The 18,657-nt window shown below is 42.6% G+C and overlaps 1 protein-coding gene and 1 non-coding gene across 2 annotated transcripts in view; both read right to left on the reverse strand.

The window, feature by feature from the left end:
* Window positions 1-3,699: 3,699 nt before the first annotated feature.
* Window positions 3,700-18,657, reverse strand: part of LOC148027623 (ARM repeat superfamily protein) — a 49,587-nt gene continuing 34,629 nt past the window's right edge. Inside the window, exons 10-22 of the mRNA XM_087689328.1 lie at window positions 17,096-17,158; window positions 16,934-17,017; window positions 16,649-16,827; window positions 7,056-7,095; window positions 6,727-6,870; window positions 6,453-6,572; window positions 6,152-6,370; window positions 5,907-6,077; window positions 5,602-5,826; window positions 5,047-5,512; window positions 4,636-4,865; window positions 4,420-4,561; window positions 3,700-4,328 (exon numbers count right to left, since the gene is read on the reverse strand). Of these exons, the coding sequence (XP_087545454.1) occupies window positions 4,180-4,328; window positions 4,420-4,561; window positions 4,636-4,865; window positions 5,047-5,512; window positions 5,602-5,826; window positions 5,907-6,077; window positions 6,152-6,370; window positions 6,453-6,572; window positions 6,727-6,870; window positions 7,056-7,095; window positions 16,649-16,827; window positions 16,934-17,017; window positions 17,096-17,158 (2,232 nt within the window). The 3' untranslated portion in view covers window positions 3,700-4,179. The remainder of the gene's footprint in view (window positions 4,329-4,419; window positions 4,562-4,635; window positions 4,866-5,046; window positions 5,513-5,601; window positions 5,827-5,906; window positions 6,078-6,151; window positions 6,371-6,452; window positions 6,573-6,726; window positions 6,871-7,055; window positions 7,096-16,648; window positions 16,828-16,933; window positions 17,018-17,095; window positions 17,159-18,657) is intronic.
* On the reverse strand, window positions 15,182-15,268 carry TRNAI-AAU (transfer RNA isoleucine (anticodon AAU)). The gene is given in 2 exon segments: window positions 15,182-15,217; window positions 15,231-15,268. It is a non-coding gene; the product is annotated as a tRNA-Ile (tRNA).

Below are 18,657 nucleotides of genomic sequence, written 5' to 3' on the forward strand. Positions count from 1 at the left end.
TGTTAATGACAAATATGTCTCCAAAAAAATTAAATTTCTATTTTCAAAATGATATAATCAAAACTTCTTGCATGAGCAACTTACGTTTCTACAACTTTTCGATAAATTAAATTATAAAAATTATCGAAATTTGGTCTCAATATCGTAGTTTGAAATAAATGTTGATAATGACTCATATCTCCTCTATTTCAAAAAATCAATAAAAGCACTTCTAGACATGTATCTGGCATAACAACATAATGAACTCACTAAGAGTACCTTAAGATAAGGCCTTTTAAAACTAAAAATAGATGTGAAGGTTTCTTTGGGGCTAAGAGAGAGAATACTACTCACATGTGTCAATTTCATGAAAAAACCTCATTTATAATCTAGTGTAAATCTGCATATCAATAACAATTGTCTAATTAACTCACAGCAAAATTAGGGGCTAAGAAATAAGGATTTTCAAATCATTGAGAGAGAATGTAACAAAAAACAAAAAAAGAAAGTTGTATAAATGTCTTTTTAGAGTCCCTAAAGTCAAATAGAACAAATTGGCATACATCAAGGTTTTAGTTATAGCCCACTTTAGGATACGATTAACACAAAAAGAAACCCACCTTACATTGCTATTGGAACAAAAAACAACCCAACCCCTAAAGTTATCAAAGTTACTAAATATATCAAATCCAGAAGCAAGTTAGTACTTAGCATTCTCAACTCCTCTATAATGGCTTTGCCACCTCAATAAACTACCCCTTTTTCCCTCCTTTCTAGCGAGAGAGAGAAAGAAAAGAAAATGAAAAAAAGTTGTATAATGTTAAAGAACAAAGAGACACATATCAATATTTAGGTACAACCCACTTCAAAGGCCATTACCACTCCAAAAAAAAAAAAACTACTACTAAAGCTATTAAAGCAAATACATCATGAGACAAAAGTAACTTAATACTTAGGCTTTCTAACCTCCTCTATGATGGCTCTGGCACCTTGAAAAACTACCCATTTATTCTACTTTCTCTAGCTACCTTCATCTTGGTGATTTCACTAGATCATTCTTTAAGTTGTGTTTGTGTTAGTTTATCCATAATCTATAGCTTGGTTCCCTTGAAACACTTTGATTGCTCTAATACTTCAACTCTATCTTGTAGTCTTCCAAACTTCAAAGTTGCTTAATTCTTTCGTTGTAGAATGATTTTCTATGGTATCATTGACTCAAACCATTTTTCTCCAAAATTGACCTTATTTTGGTCCCTAGCTTATATACCTTTGAACTTGCTTGGTGGTCTTCATCATCATCTAGTTCCTCTTGTGTTTCTTCATGCCATCAATCACAAAGGCCTCCTAAACATACATAAATGTAATCTTATTTTGTAATGTATGGTCATTAACTACTAAAAAGTTAGTGTTTGGTATACCTTTTTTATTTGCCTCCTTGTTTTAATTTCCTTTTGTACTTCCTCTTGCACTTTGGTTGTTATTCCCTCGACTTCATCTTCAATCTTCTTATTAGTTATATCCACCTTTGTTTTGCGAACTTTCTTTCCAGCCCCACTAAGCACCTAAGCACTTTGGTAAGTGAGTCTTTCAATACCATATTCTCTACTTCCAAGTCACAAGCTCACTAACCTAAGTATTCCCCCCATGGACACTACTCTTAATTTGGCTTGGACGGTGGTGCCAAGACCATTGAGAACATCTTTAGATACATCTTACTATTAATGCACGCATGTGCCACCAACGTCTATGTCTAGGTCTAGAACGTTTGGATCAACCAAGATGGATAGCTCAATCAATCAGTGTCCCTTGTGTGTGGGGGGAGGGGGATATTTATGAACTTGGAGATATGCTATCATGATTCTATTATTAGAGTTGGGTTACACCAACTCTTGTAGTGTGAATTGGCCAAGGTGGATGGTTCAATCAATCAATGTCCAACGTGTGGGAGGGAGGGGAATATTTATAAACTTGGAGATATGCCATCATGATTCTATCATTAGAGCTAGGTTGCACCAGCTCTTGTAGTGTGAGCAAAAGTACAACTGGGCCCTCTTCTCCTTGTGGCCATGCCAAGGTGAAGGAAAACGATAGAACAAGAAAATCCTTGCATTAATGGCTCACAAAAGAAAGACATTTCTTTCCTATTCGCATGTGATTGCATTGACACATGAACATTCGAAAGTTTTTGTGGGGGTTTTTAGCTGCTATCTAAACCCTACTCCCCCTTTCTATTCTAAGTGTGATTAGGTTTTGTGTGCAAAGGGGGTTTATCTTCCCCCCACGAGAGCTAAGTACAACCAACTTTTATTTGCATTCTCTCTTTTCTTTTAGTTTATATTTTCATTTTCCCTATAGTCAACGTGTAATAGTCCTCCTTTGGCAAGCACAAAAAATTGTACACGTCCTTCAAAATCATTGCACTGGCCCTTACTCTTTGGTGGTCTTAGCATTTCTAGCTACTTTTGCTCAATAAAAATCTCAAAATGCTCAAACTATTTTCATTCAAGTCTTATATGATGTCTTTTTACTTATTAACGAGGCTAAGACCCATTGTATAAGATCTCATGAGAACCCACACTCTACACAAGCTTCAACCATTCCTAAAGAAAGTACAATTTTCACATGTCCCACCACCTTAAACATGTGTTGACCAATTTAACATTGGCATGTGCTTCTCAACACGGGCGCAGCCTTTATCATCTTTTGCGAATAGTCTATGTTTAGACCTACCCCAATTGAGCTTGGTGAGAAGTACAAAATAACCGTAAGTTTACTACATTCTTAGAACTGCCCTTCTAGGGTTTTAACTCTCAAAGTCAGCCTCTAAATCACCCAATTGTCCTCCATATAAGCATTCATAAATATTCATTAAGCAATGAGAGCTTTCAGTGAAAAGTACTTTGAAAGTATTAATGGTATAAAGGCTTGGCAAATTTTTGAAAATTAGAGAAAGAAAGTTGTTTAGAGTATCGAATGTGATTTTGAAAATAAGAGCTTGTTTGGGTGTACCATGAAGCAATCCATTTGAAATTAAGAGTTTGTACTTTCCAAAAATAAAAAAAGAGCTGTCGTATGGGAAAAGCAAAATCACATTCAAGTATATGGATTAATCGCATTTTTAGCCAGAAATGCAAATTCTAGATGAGTATGTTGTATAGCAATGTTGCACCGCAAATGACTTTTTTAAGAAATGTCATTGAGAAATACCTTACATTTTCCAAGGAGCAATATAACACTAAATACATGGGGATAATCTCCATTTTCAAAAGTGAGACAAGAGGTAATGTACGATTATACAAAGAACATTGGTTTAATTATGCACAAGGTAATGTATGATTATATAAAGGCTGTAGTTTTCCAGAAAATAGTCACTCCAATTCTTGTCTAGGTCATGCTGCATCTTAAGCAACGTAGGTTGTACCCCAATCGGCGAATGGCTTCCCAGTAGATTGAATGTAGATTCTGGGAGTGGTAGGCTCCAGTCAATGCTGGAGGTGTAATCTCTAGTTGAGGTAAAATCTGAGTTGCTACAATTTATGTCAAGTAATAGACAGTATGAACAAATGATAATCAAGTGGTTAGACCCTTGTACCCGCATCAAAGCAGGCGCCAGCTTTAACCTTGTCAGCCACACCCCTCCACCCCAGGTTTAACCTCGTCAGCTACACCCCTCCACTCACAATGATAAATCAGAGATCAAGTAATCTGTAAAATAAAAGATAAAGACATTTGACAGTAAAGCCAAGCTTGCACTGCAAGTTGCATCCAAGTCAATATTTTCATTCAAATAAATTACAAACTGAAGCCTTGTACAAGTAGATGAGTGTCTCTCAGCACATAATGAGGATTATTTTGTGGACTCTATTGGGGAGCCTTGGAAGCCTTTGAATCTACTAACCCAGAAAGAATATATCTAATTAAGAAGATCTAAAATACATGTTTGACAACTAAAGTACATCCACTATCATCATTCCAACTAGCAAATGTTTGCACTTTTTTGACACCTATTGTACATGCGTTTTCAGCAACAGAGTAAGAAAGGGCGTTTCCATGTGTATGAAGAGCCTGGGACTAGCGTGTTGGACCTAGAACCTCATGCATAACCTAAGGATTAGTCCTAGATCAATACAGTAAACCCTGATTGTGGGCATTAATTAAAAATGCTTAGGTGAAAACATCCATGTGGATTACAGCCTGTCCTCAATTGAAAAACTGCCTAGCATCGGGGAAGGTCTCCAAGAATCTGTTCAGCAGATCATGGACAGAGGCTTTGCCACTTGTCAAGCTTCTCCCATAGGCTTCAAGAAAAGAGTACAATGATGCTCTTTGATCTGTAAGCTCTAAAATACCTGAGGAAAACAAAACCATGTAATGCCTTTAATCCAGTAGTTTGAGCAAATAAATTTCAAACTGGCCAGAGATTGTCATGAAAATCCTCACCTAGTTCCAGCTCTTCTCCATCTTCCTCTTCCCCACCCTCAGCTTCATCTAAAACTTCTTTCTCCAGTTCCTGGGCTTTCTGTGCATATCTTTGCAGGAACTGCTCTTCTGTTTCTTCAAGTTTTTCATCATCATCCGACTCCTGCACTCCACAAATCTCTAAGTGAGAATCATGTGATAAGAAGAATGAAAATAAAATAGTACACAAATGCTCACATTGTCCTCGTCCTCATCATCATCGTCATTATCAGCATCATCATCCTCGCTATCTTCATCATTCATGTCATCTTCTCCATCTTTACTCTCATCCGCATCTTGTAGTTCTTTAAGCCTGATTGAAGCTGACAACAGTGACTGAAAACACTTGTGCTGGAGGCCAAGTGTTTGCTGATTGTGAATCATACCACTCTTGCACAGCTCATCCAACAACTTAAGTAAGGCAGCAACTGGCAAAACATCGTTTGTTAATACTTCAATGCAGAAACTCCTAAAATTAGCAAAAGCAAGCTAATGTTCTTGAAGTTCTAGGTAATACACATAGTTGAAGGTTAGGCCAGAACACACATCTCTGCATTTTAACATGCACAACAGGTCATAAAAGGATGTGAAGAAACACGAATTCCATACCAGCTAGCTTCAATTCAGACTCCAATGCTAGCCCTGGATCCTCCATTGACTCTGCTAGATCAGCAAGAGTTTCTCCCCATGATAATAGCAAGTCCTTTTTGTCTCTGCTAGATAGGACACTTGTAACAGAATCCGGTGAGTAGACATAGCACATGGCAATCAGTAGCACCAACGGTTTAGCAAGTGGAACTTTCCAACTGCTTAGTTGTGTAAGACGCTGTATAGCAGCTTGAGTAAAGCGGACAGCGAGTGTTGGTGTTATCTCGTTGCTTTCAAATGAGATAGCTGACACATGCAAGAGGGCATGACTCAGTCTACATGCTCGCCAAGCAGCAGCAGCATAAGCTGTCTCTATAGCTGAACCAATAAATGTGATAATGCCTTCCAGGATGGACCGAGGTTGAACAGGTAAAGCTGGAGGCGGAGGCATTGGGGCAACTGCAAAATGAGCCATAGGAAACCTTTCCTGGAATTCGAAGCACCCAAAGTCAGAACACTCCCTGAAAGCTGCGCAATCAATTTAGTGTTTTTGTGAAAGCACTAGAAGTTAATTACTTGTAAAGATATCGCCTCTCTTATAGCTTCAAAAACAGCGAGGTCCTCCTCTTCCTCCCAAGCACTCCAATCTGCTATCAAATCTGACCAAACTTGTAGAAGTTCCTCAATCTTCCATTTTGTAAGCAGATCCGATTGGTTTGCATACTTGAGAATTAGTACAAGGAGGGCTGAAGAATCATTCAAGCAGGATGGAGGTGGAGACAGCTCAGCAGTGGTCGAGTCCTGCAATAAATTACCCAGTTGTGATACAGCAGAGTGCATATTTAGCCAAGTCAATCCTGTTCCAAGGGCATAGACTTAACCTGAAAACGTGTCAGCCAGGCCTGTTGCAATAGTTCTGAAATGGTGCTTGCAATTGTAACACAGCCATCCTTCCAACTCTGTGACTTCTGGGCTTCATCTTCACCATCACCTGCAGCATTGTCCCAGGTTTGTGCCAACGCTGCAATCGCAGAAAATCCGGATTCCACCACCTGAAAAGATGTAAACGCTAAGAAAACTTTCAATATAGGCCATTTTCCAAGAGTTTTAAGGTGCAATAATCCACCTGAGGCCATGGTTCAGGGGTGCAAGGGAGATGCCTTGAGAGCTCAACCCTTAAGGCTGAAATGATAGCTGGTACATGAGGCACAACGTCTTCTTCACCTGCTTCTGCAGCAGTAGCCAAAACTTGCAGTGCAAGGCTTGCTTCATCACTCTCCTCAGCTCTGGCCCCAGCCACAACAGCTTGAAGTAGGGGAAGCCACTCATTTGGCCTGAAATCCTCCTGCCAAAAAATCGAAAGAAATTTATAAAGCAACTGTAGGACCCATTGTTCCATCCACAGTGCCTGAGAAAACAACCAGCACCTCCAGTAATGTAGAGAGAGCTGCTGCAGCAGATGTTCGAACTGGCCGCCAAGTTAAATCCCCTATATTAGGTGCAGAAAGTGCCTTTAGCAGTGCATTATATACCTCCTTGCTCATCTCCTGTTTGAACAATTCACCAGCACCTTATCACACGGACTCTTTAACCTATATCAATTCTAAATCCTAGGAAAGGTACAGTTACATACTTGAATTATTGATGCTAATATAATGTTACCTACGCTGATTCTATATGTCAAGACAGGTCAGACATTACCTCAGGCAGACAAGATGCCAGTTCTCCAAGCAACCAGTTTGCATTTGCAAGCAAAAAAGGAGAAGGTGAGACCATTGAGTACAGGGGCAACACACGACCTTGAAGCAGCATGCATATGTGCTCTGGCCTCTGTGTCTTGAGAAACTGCCAGAGAAAAGAAAATGTGGGACTTCAGTACTAAAACGAATCACCATCAAGAGACAGTTGGGGCTGCAAGTTGGTGTGACCTGCACTCAACTTCTTAAATGGTCCTTTACAACACTTCATATGCTGATAAAAGCCCTTGATTGCGCTTTACAGCCTTGCACCATGGCTTAACAGAACCTCACCTGCTGGAGACCTCCATAAGCCAATAAAACTCCATAATAGCTGCACGTCCAGAATCAAGTTTTGTGAAAAGTCAAACCATTTCCATAAATTAAAAGGGTTTACGAAGCAACCATATGAAAAAGACAAGAGTCTGAATCAAAAAGACCACACAGACTACAGTATAGTGCAAGCTTGTACTAAGTGGTAGAGAGCTTTGATAGGAAGGCACACTTGATGGCTCACTATGCTCATTTAGAGTGGTGGTATTTACTGTGATTGTGGGTTTTTGCATAATATCCTGAATGTACAGTTAGGAATCAATTACACCGAGGCCTCTGGGCGACAGGTATTCAGAACCCAGTTGGATATTGGAAAAGCTTTCATCATGTTAGCTGGTCTTTTCTGCATCACTTACTGACCATGCTGAATGTGTCTGTTAGCTGGTCTGTCCTTCATCACTTGACAACAGTTCCAAATGTGTCTAAAGAAATTGACCACACTCACCCAATCAAACAAGGTTGTGTTATTAGTCCTTTGTTGTTTGCCATCCTGACTCTTCCTATGTTCTGCACTTGCAAGGTCAATCATTGGCAGATCATTCATTGAGGTTTGTTAAGACTCAGAAACCAAATGTGAACAGAGCCATGGCACTTTGGGATCTGTTGGGTTAACCTCAAGTCTCTGTATTAGTATGAAAATGACAGTTTGCATTAGTTGTAGAGAGGAGGACCAGATTATTTTTATTTCTTTGGTGGTTACATTTTGCATAATCTCCTGAATATTATACCAAGGCCTTTGGGCAAGAGGTGTTCAGGAACCACTTGGATATTGGAAAAGCTTTCATCATGTTAGCTGGTCTTTTCTTCTCACTTATTGACTGTGCCGAATGTGCCTGTTAGCTGGTCTTTCCTTCATCACTTGATGACTGTTCCAAATGTGCCTAAAGAAAATGACCCCATCCCTCAGTCAAACAAGGTTGTGTTATTACTCCTTTGTTGTTTGCCTTCATGACTCATCCTATATCATATGCTTTCAAGGTCAATCATAGGCAGATGATGCATTAACTTTGTTAAGACTCAAAATACAATATTGGGCCCTGTACCAATTATTCATGAGCCAAGATGCAACCACAACTTGGCACAGACTCTCTTGATGCATCGTCTCTCACTCTAAGTCATTCAAAGATCAACATGAGCATGAAATAGGATCTTATTCAACTAGAGACCAAGAGGACATGGTTGGCACTAGTATATGAGATTGGGACAAGCGTGGCTTGTTACCGAAACCATTTTCTCCACACTACAAAGGGTGGATTTAATGTACACTCCTGATATATGGATACACACTTATCCCCATGGGATTAGATGTGCTATCGGTTAGATACACACCTCGTCACACCAACTAGAGATTGAGACTGGTAGATATACATCCACACTTGTAGAGGAGAGCATATGTCAGATCTAGCTAGCAAGAGCAAAAGACAGAACAGCATTATATCTTCCATTGCTCAGCTTATTATGAAATCAAAGGGGACGTTTCCATTGTTTATTCAAGGACAAAGTTTGGAGCATTGTTGAGAGTCATGGACTACACAGACCAAATATACCTTGGCCTCATTCTCCTAAAGATATGAGGATTGAGAGAGAATCCTCAAAGGTAGAGCACCACTTTGTGGAGGACCCATCCACAAACAACTCACAAATTTCTTCGTAAGAAGCACCTAGATAGCCTCAAAACAATCTTATTCTACATCCAAGAGGAGTATCTAGGAGTCCTCTACACAGCCTCATCTTACATCTACCCGAGGAACATTAATAAATTGGGCTTTTTAGCTTGGTCAACCCAAGCATCCTAGATCCCAACAAATACATCCATGACACATGAATAGGAGAATACCACAGGTCATTGCCAAGCCTCTCAGGTTTTTCTCTACATGCAATGAGGTTGAGGGTAGGTGTCAAGAACTGATGAGGGATTTCCTAAGATTACATGTATCCTCATGGCTCTCTTGGGTTCACTTCATCACTTATGATACTATCATCCACATTTAGATTTAGATATTTTTTCAAATTTGTTTTTCACAATTGTATCATTTTACAAACAATTGTAATTTAAGGTCTCAAGTCATTTTGGCCTTCTACAAATGCTAATAAATCATTCTCTCTCTCTTTTTTTTCGTAAAAGGTAATTGTATTAATTACGAAAAAAATACAAGATTACTTGATTACAAGATACATAACGACAATCTAAGCCATCATGTGAAGAGGTTCTAAGTACTACAAGTTACAATGTCATGGCAAGGACGCGGAGGAAATTGCCATATGCCAAGGACGGAAGTCCTCCCTAGAGAGCAAATCAGAACGATGGAGAAGAGCTAACTGCCAATACAAGAGGCCTTTAAGCCTCACAATATGCCGCTGAACATTATAGGCGGAGTTAAACAGAAAAGCATTCCGAATGGTCCAGTTATGCCAACAGCCCCAATATCGAAGAAAGTGATACATGAGCTTCATATGTGGCTGTGCGGGAGTGGGGTATTTGGGCTGGCCAAAAACCCAATCAAAGGGGCGCAAGGTGATACCAACCACCCCTTGCCAAACAGCCGACAAAAATAACCAGACTTTCTTAGCGACGGGGCAAGAAATAAATCAGTGGCGGGCGGATTCCATAGTAGTGGTGCAAAAGAAACAGGTGCCATTGGAGATTCGTCGCTTGGAAAGAGCTGAAGCAAGCGGAAGACCACCAATCATCACTCTCCAAAGAAAGACTTTATATTTAAAGGGTGTCTTGTTCAACCAGCCCTCCATCACAGTTGCCCTCCACCATGACCGGGATTTACGCAATCCCCATAAAGCATTCGCTTTAGTAACTAGCCATTGATGATCTTTAATCAGAAGATGATACACTTGGTTAGCAGAAGCTTTGCTCAAATTCAGCCGGCCTTGTAGGTCCCAATCATGCCAGGGATGATCCAAAGCAAGGGCAAGAAAGGCCTATATCCACGAGGGATCCTGAAAAGGCTCGTAGCTGTGCGAAACAATATAAGCACATTGCGACTGGCCAGGGTGGCATCCGCAACCGAAGACAAGCCCAAACATGCCATCCGGTTGAATTGTGGTCTAAGCTCATGTTTACCTTCCCACGAAAGTAAACGCGAGACTGCCAGTAATTCGAATTGAAAAGAGTTAGTAGCTAAGCAATCCTCCGTTGGATGCCACTGAGCCTTCTGAAGGACGTGTTTCCAGGAACATACCAAATGAGTAAGCAGCGATGAAGAAGAACTGGAGAACCGCGAATCAGCATTAAGAACATGCCACCAAGAACTCCGGATTTGGGTATTGCCATGCAGAAGCCCATGGCCCTCAAGGAAATAACGGGCTATATCGACCCACGGATGATGGTCCGAGCACATGGCGCAGAAAAGAGACCAACGGAGTGCCTGCATGTGAGTTTGGGCATCTAAAATAGCTCCGCCACCCATGCGTTTGGGGGTGCACGCATGCGACCACGAGATCCAGGAAATACCTGCATGCAATGAGTCCTCCTTCCATAGCATGAAGCGAATAGACTGAGTAAGAGCATTCAGAGTCGTAGTAGTCCAAGGCAACAATGGCAAGAAATATGTGAGCATTGGCAACATAATTGTCCGGGCTACTTTGAGGCGAACATGGAAGGGCCAGGCCTGAGACTTCCAATGCATAAACTTAGCCACCATTTTCTGAGAAATCCACTGCAGAAGCTGCTTTGGGGGAACATCAACACCCAAAGGGTATCCAAGATGCCTGACAATGGAGCCACGAGAAACAACCAAACCCTGCCAGTCCAAGGACTGCAAATCCGACTCCGTGCAGCTTAGAATGGCTGATTTGAGTGCATTGATACGAAGGCCTGACGCCTGACCAAAGAGACCCCAAACATCCAATGCTTTTCGAAGGTTATCCTTGTCCGCACGCAAAATCATAAAGGTATCATCCGCCAGGATTGGCTAATGAAGTGCTGTCCTGTAGAAAGCGACAATCCGGCCAACTGAGAAGAGACTGCCATATGAGATAACATGGAAAGAACTGGATGTGTCGCAAGGGCAAAGAATAGAGGGCTCAAAGGGCACCCCTGTCTGACAGAACGGGCAAGGACAAATGGCTCAGTAACACATCCGTTCAGCATGACTCGCGAAGACGCCGCAGCACTAATGGTGTAGATTAGAGGAGACATCCGAGCACCAAAGCCCATAGCAGACATAAGTTCAGCAACGAAAGACCAGTCCAGATAGTCAAAAGCCTTTTCCAGGTCCAGTTGAATCAGTACTACCTCCTGATTAGAATGCCTTGCATAATCAATTGCCAGTTGAGCATTCAATACATTGTGCAGAATATTTTGGCCCTTAATAAAACCATACTGGAGAGGGTGCACAAGGGCAGGGAGATGCTTATGGAGCTGATTCGCCATTACTTTGGAAAAGATTTTGTACATTGAACCCATCAAAGAAATTGGGCACCAGTTGTTTCCATGAGGAAGGTATGATCCCCATTTCCCACACCTGCTGAAACAAAGCCTGCAATGGTTTCGCCAGTTGGGTAGCAAAAGCTTCAAAGAACTCATTGGTGAGACCATCCCAACCCGGACTTTTATCCTTGGGCAAGTGTAACAAGACGTCCATAACCTCTGCCTCACCAATATCTGACTCCATAGTAGCTTGCATGTCCTGCGGAAGCTGATTGCGGACCAGGTCATAAAAAACCGAACGGGCCTGAGTAATCTGGGCTGAAGGTGGAGAAGCGGAACCGAGAAGGTTGCAGAAATAATTCCTGCACATATGCACAATAGTCTGTGGATCCAGGATAAGGTGGCCTTCTGCATCCTCGAGTCTGGTCATATTCTCTCAAGCAGGAGAGGCGTGGAGAGCTCGAAAGAACTTATGGGTCTGACATGCACTATCTTGCAAAGTCTCTGTCACATGTTGCAATTTGGCATGCTGATATGATTTTAACTGGAATTATTTAATAATATCGGCCACCCGCATGGCCAGTGCGAGCAGAAATGCATCATCTGGAGCGTCCACCAGCAGAGAGCGAACCAAAACCAGCAGGTCCTCCACTGCCTATCGACGCCGCCGACAAAGAGAGGCATGATAAATCCCATACTGCCGAGCAACCCGCTGCACATTAGAGAGCAATCTTTCAAATGACGCAGTGCCCTGCGAGGAAAAGTCCAAGAAAAATCTGTCAAGCAATTGCTGCATATAGCCTTGAAAAATTGCATGCTTCAAGTAGGACAAGTTGAAATGCAAAGGGAGTCTCTCCAGAAATTGCTTGAAAGGTGCAATGGGTTGTGCAAGCAACTCGAGCTGCAGAGGGAAATGGTCCGACAAGGCATATTGTTGCAACACTTTTATTTCGAGCATCTCAGGAATAAAATCATCATTCTGCATGATATATATACGATCCAACCGCGACCATGTTGTTGCATATTGGGCCGAATGGAAAGTAAACCCTGTAGAAGACGGGTGTAGCCAGGACCAAAGATCTTGCTTAAGAACAGCAAGAGCCAACTCATGCCACACACGACTTTCCGGCGCATCCATTACCGAGTGCTCCGATGTGGACTGGGAAGAATCAACACACATATTGAAATCCCCCATGAAGAAGCCCCGTCTGCCAAGTGACAAGGAGGTCTGCAAAGTCTGCCAAAGCTCCCGGCGAGATAACGAATCATTCGGAGCATAGAGGCCATGTAACCATAAGATTTCCCCTTCGAATAAAATTTCAACCACCAAAAAGCGGCCATGAACATCATTTTTAATAAGAGCAGGCTGATATTTGGCATGTACAATCATAAGCACACCCGAATAATGCATGGCCTGTGTTCTTGCATAGAACAAACGAAAGCCATGGCAATCCACAACTTTTCCGGCGTCACCGTGACTCTTGTGCTCAACAGCGCACAGGACATCCCACTGATTCTCATATAATGCAGTCCACATGGCATGTTGCTTGTGTCGAGAACAAATTCCTCGCACATTCCACGTGGCTATTTTCATGTGTATGCAAAACAAAAGCAGGTACGAGACACACCTTGCCTCGATTTGACTTTGTCGGCGAGAATGTCGAGGACTCCCTCATCCAAGAAATCCGCCAACACCGCAAAAGAGTTCTGAGAACCAGATTTGGAAGTAGACGGCATATCTGCTGGCTTGGGGTTGGAACGTGGATAACGACAGTCCCACGGGGTAATGACATTGCCTCTGGTATCAAAAGCCAGCTTTGCAGGTGGACCCTTTGGACGATCCGAATACATTTTCCTGGCGGGCGAAGAAGGGGGGGCTGAGGAAACCATAGCAGGAGCAGAGCGCTCGGAAGACAACATTTCCTTCCTGCGCATATATGTACGCATGGAATCTTGTGAGGTAGTAGGCACAGTATTCTCCATGCCAGCAACAACCCTGTTGCCTTTTTTTGCACGTACTTCAACCCAATCAGTGGCACGGGAATCCAAACCCGAAACCTGTTGTTTACCTTTGGCCAGAACTTGGGGCGGGTGGATAGTATCCAACGACGGAGTATCACACACCATACCTTCCATGGGCGACGCAACATGGCCAACATCTGAAATGTGTTGCTGCTCTGGGCATTCGGCCATAAAATGCCCCAACTGTCCACATGAAAAGCAATGGCCTGCAAAATTGCCCCATTTCAAACGAAAGTGTAACGGATGCATGCCAGAGCAATTGAGACGTAACCAAGCAGGCCTTTTCCTTGCAGTGTCCCATAACATACACAAGCGGTTGCGATTCACAGCCCTGAGACTGGGAGGAACCAGAACCGTGCCCACAACGGCCATAGCATCCTTCAATAGCGGCCAATAAACAGCCGGACAATTTTCCACTTCTACCCACACAGGGCATTCATGTTGCAACAGGCGCTGAAAATCTGCCATCGGGCGGCATGGAACCACATGAACCAACCGGCAATCAAAAAACAAAGGCAGTTTAGACAGGAGAGCAACACGGTGCGTCTCAGTTTTCAAGAGGACCTTAAAAAAACTGCGGGACCCAACAAAAATCTCTTCAACGCATTCCCCTTGTAGCAGACTCTGCAGCCATTGGCGAATACGGGAAAGCAACGGGATTCGACCAGTGAAGAAGAGTATCACAGCGCGATCATAAAACACCGAAAAGGAGCGTAGGACAGTTTTTGGGTCCACGGTGGCTTCCAGAACATCCTCAGGTGCAGAGTCAGAAAAGACTTCATGATTATGTTGAACATATTCGCCAAGCAGAGTGTTGGCAAATTCCAGCAAATGCTCCCAGTCCACATTCTAAGAGTCCACAGAATCCGAAGCAACCTACGCATAGGAACAATCTTGAAGAACACCTATCTCTTCCAAGGTATGCTTGGTACGTTTACCCGCAGGCTGGATGTCAGGACCCGGGGGCATCTCTTCGGTGCACGGAACCATATCCTCAGGTTCCTCAACATCAGAATCCGGGCCGAGTGCTGCCACTGTTTGGTCTATGAAATCCAGATCCAAACCAGCCATCTTGTATGACGAGCTGATCTCGAAAGAGGACTGGCGCACAGTGCAGATCGCTGTCGCGACTGAGTTAGAAGTCTGCACCCCTGTAAGCTGGTTTCGCACACGGCGGAGGACGACCCTCAAGACGTCACACGAACAGGTTGCAGGCGTTAAAAGTCTGGGGCGACCACCACGGTGGCTGACTGGCGAAGGCAGCGTTCGACAGGCGAGGGTGGCGACCGACAGGCGAGGGCGGACATCAGGCGTGGGCAGAAGCCTTGACGCACAAGGCGGACGGGCGTGAACCAGGCGCAGAGCCCGCAGTTCAAGCGGGCGACAGCAGGGCTGGAGGCGCAGCTGACGGGCCGCCAGATGCAGACGACGAGCCTGCGAGTGACGACAATAGGACGGTTACAGGCGACGACAAGGAGACAGGGCGGCTGCAGACGTGGTGGCACGACAGGCAACCGACAGGGCGGGACGGAACAGGGCGACGCTCAGGGGCGAGACGACAGGGACGCGGGGCCGCGTGACGGAAGGACGACGGACGAGCTCACCCGACGAAGGACAGACAGCAACGACCACGATTCGCCATCGCAAGCTCCTCTCTCTCTCTCTCTGGAGACAAGGAAAATGGCCCATGCAGGTATCGAACCTGCGACCTTCGCGTTGCTCCCTAACGTTATTAGCACGACGCTCTAACCAACTGAGCTAATGGGCCACTTCTCTCTCTCTCTCTCTCTCTCTCTCTCTCTCTCTCTCTCTCTCTCTCTCTCTCTCTCTCTCTCTCTCTCTCTCTCTCTCTCTCTCTCTCTCTCTCTCTCTCTCTCTCTCTCTCTCTCTCTTTCCGCGCGCGCGCACAAAAGTCCCCCCAAGATCCAACCTACACATGAGGCAAAACACAAGCCTTGTAGTCCAAACGCTTGAAAGATAGCTGCTAAGAGAAAGATGGTGGAGAAAGCTATTCCATTTTAAAAGAATTGGTGTCTATACAAAACAAAGTGTGTGTGCCTACTGATGAGGATCAACAAGTGACCTACGCACCCTTTGGGTTAGTCCAATTGAGCCCTACTAGGACTCAAGGTCCATCTATACACATCATTGTGTGACCACCACTCTAGGACTTTAGGCCCAATGCCCATCACCTTCATACACTAGGATGGCGTGGGATGGTGGTATAGGGTACCAGCTCTTGGGAGGCGAGTGTAATGTCCATTTCCTTTAAGATTCTATGTCATCCGTATGATGTGTGTTGTCTCGTATGCAAGTTGAATCCTAGGAGACTTCACTCTACCCCTCAAGGCTTGCAAAGAGACATGGATGCATTGCATGCCTTCTGCATGGATACACAATTGACATTAAACCTGGGAAAGACCCAAGGTTATGGTGTTCAATTGGGTGAATTCAATTGGGCAACCAAGCGAGGCACTGATCAACTCTTGCATGATACAAAGCAAACCATTAGTGCCCTAGAGCAAAGACAAGTAGCACTTAAGGTTATGAAGGCCCTAGAACAACATAGCACCAACTCAAGGTAGAGACAGAATGGTATACATATCTCAGGGGTACATCCATTTGTCACTTATGCCACCAAGAGATTGAGTCTGAGGAGCACTTTATTTGCACATATATTATATGTTATGACATCAAAGGGTAATTTCAGTTGCCTTTTTCAAGATGGGCTTGGGCCTCTCTGCAAGGTGTGTTAGAGATTGTATCTTAGTTTTGCACTTAAAGTTGAAGCAAAGATCTTGCATAGACAAAAATCTTCTCCTTGAGATACTAGGGCCTTTGATGTCCACCTTTTATTCAGAATTGACTATCTATATTATATAACCTTTAAATTATTGAGGTCTCATCTACAATTTTCTTTTAATGTATCAATTATTAAAGCTCTCATTCATTCCAGCCTAGACCTTACAAGACCACAAGAAAAAAAGAATTAAATTTAGAAGAGTTGATAAGACCACAAGAAACAAGGAGTTGATGCTAATATCTGCAGATTACAGAATCTCTAGAACAAGGAGGATAACTAAGGGGCCAGGTGCACTTCAGAAAAGCAGGGATGCAATATGTAAACTACTTTCTAGTACGCACTCACTCAATGATGAGTTCTGACGTTGCAATGGATCCATCTGGAGGTAAAGGAAATCGGGATAGAAATGGTACAACCAGCAAATCCCCTGCTGTTCCATGTAGTTCCTTGTCCTTCCTAAATTTCCCTCCTTTCTTCCTCTTGACAGCAGAATTGTTTTTGTTTGTTGCTGAAGTTGGAGGCCCCTATATCAGTCAACTAAGCTTCATAAATCTCAAGACAAAGTATAAGCATTTTAAAGTCGTATTAAGCACCAATGAATCTTGCTGAGGAATGGCCAAAGTAAGAGACCTTTGATGTGGAGATCAGTCCCAAAAGATTGAGAGCACTTCTCCTTGGAGTGTACAGGTCATCCCTCCAGCCAGTGGTGTTGTCCTTTTGTACAGTTGACAACAGATAATAAGAGAAGGAAAAAAACTACTGAAGTGCACAGAGAACAGTGAAGCAGTTTACCATATCTGACGGGAGATTTTTTCGTAGGTATTCTTCTGGATCTTCCTTCCAGCTACATATGTCCTGAAATTATACATACCATCAATCTATTTAGAAGAAGACACCAATTAATGAAGAATGTCTCACATTGATTCCTTTTTCAAAGCTTTACACAACGTTAAGTAAGAAACTGAAAATGTGCGAGCTTATGTTCCTATGTTTGTCGTTTTCCAGGCACACGTGCACACACGCATGTGTGAATGCACACCGGCATTCGTGTGTGTGTGTGTGTGTGTGTGTGTGTGTGTGTGTGTGTGTGTGTGTGTTATTTGGAAAAGTACATCAAGAAGAAATGCATGAGTATTGGAAAAATAAATTGAACTCCCCAAAGCTACATGGGAGGCTCAATATCTTGAAACATTGTAATAAACCAACAAAAAAAAAAATTGTATCATCTGCTGAATTTGTTTCCCTCATTAATAGATATCTAGAAAAGTGCATTACAGCTGGCCATCATTGAGTAATCACAAGTTATGGTGGACTCATGCAATGGGGTAGAAAACAGTTAGTACACACTTCCACCTATATTATCTAATTGGGTGCCTAAGACTCAAACTCAAGCATACCAAGGTCAAACTTACACACAAAAAGGATTAATGCCTTGAAGTATGAACTAAATCCACAAGAATAGACAATTACAATCAACAAGATGGCATAATCATGAGCAATTTGTACGACTTGCATATGTAGACTAAAAGTTTAAAATGCACACATCTTTGCATTAAAACTCCAACACTACTTTTGTAATGTACTCAAAAAGAGATTTCCATGATACCCATATTGGGAGGACCCGAAATTTAACAAAATCCCTAGATTTTAAGAGCTCAGATTGGCTTTAAAATCCTAATCCTAAAAAATAGGAATAATATTCTTAAAATAGCAAGTTTTTATTCTAACAATGCTTACTAAATTTGATTGTTTCTATTCATGAAAGCTCACAGCTCCCAAAAAGAAGAGCCATAAATAAGAGATTGTCACATAATCTTCCAAGTGTCCCAACACTTGTCACACTTCAAGACATGTGGCTAAACACTTGTCATGTGCTACTCCACATTCCTTCTTTCCATTAAGTCTCTCTTTCACCTATAAAAAGATCTCATTTTTTCTCATTCTATATCAATTTTCTTGAAACATAATAATTCTATCGATTAAAATTGGCTAGAAATTCAATAGTGGGCTGGAGATTGCATGGGCAGATTTGCCATGATATGTTATAGCAATTGACAAGACCTCAGCATCAATCTAGGGCTGGCAACAACATTTTGAGAACCAATAGAGACCAGCAACAATTGTTGAAAACTCTCCAAGGACAAGCGACTACTGCTGAGCATTGTTTACCAGCACATTTGTGAGAACAAGGATGAACTCTTTCTGGTCTTTGATTGTTACAGCTGGAATGCTTCATTTATAGGACAACACAATCACGAATCTGATGTTTAAGAACTGACATGTTATTGACCTCTCTTGAGGATTTCAGTTGCATCCTTCATTTCAGCTCTTACAGATCACTTGGAGAAGAATGA

Source organism: Lygodium microphyllum, chromosome 12 (genome assembly GCF_053477565.2).
Source record: "Lygodium microphyllum isolate KBCC chromosome 12, Lygodium_microphyllum_v1.1.10, whole genome shotgun sequence".
In the NCBI taxonomy this organism is placed as follows: Eukaryota; Viridiplantae; Streptophyta; class Polypodiopsida; order Schizaeales; family Lygodiaceae; genus Lygodium; species Lygodium microphyllum.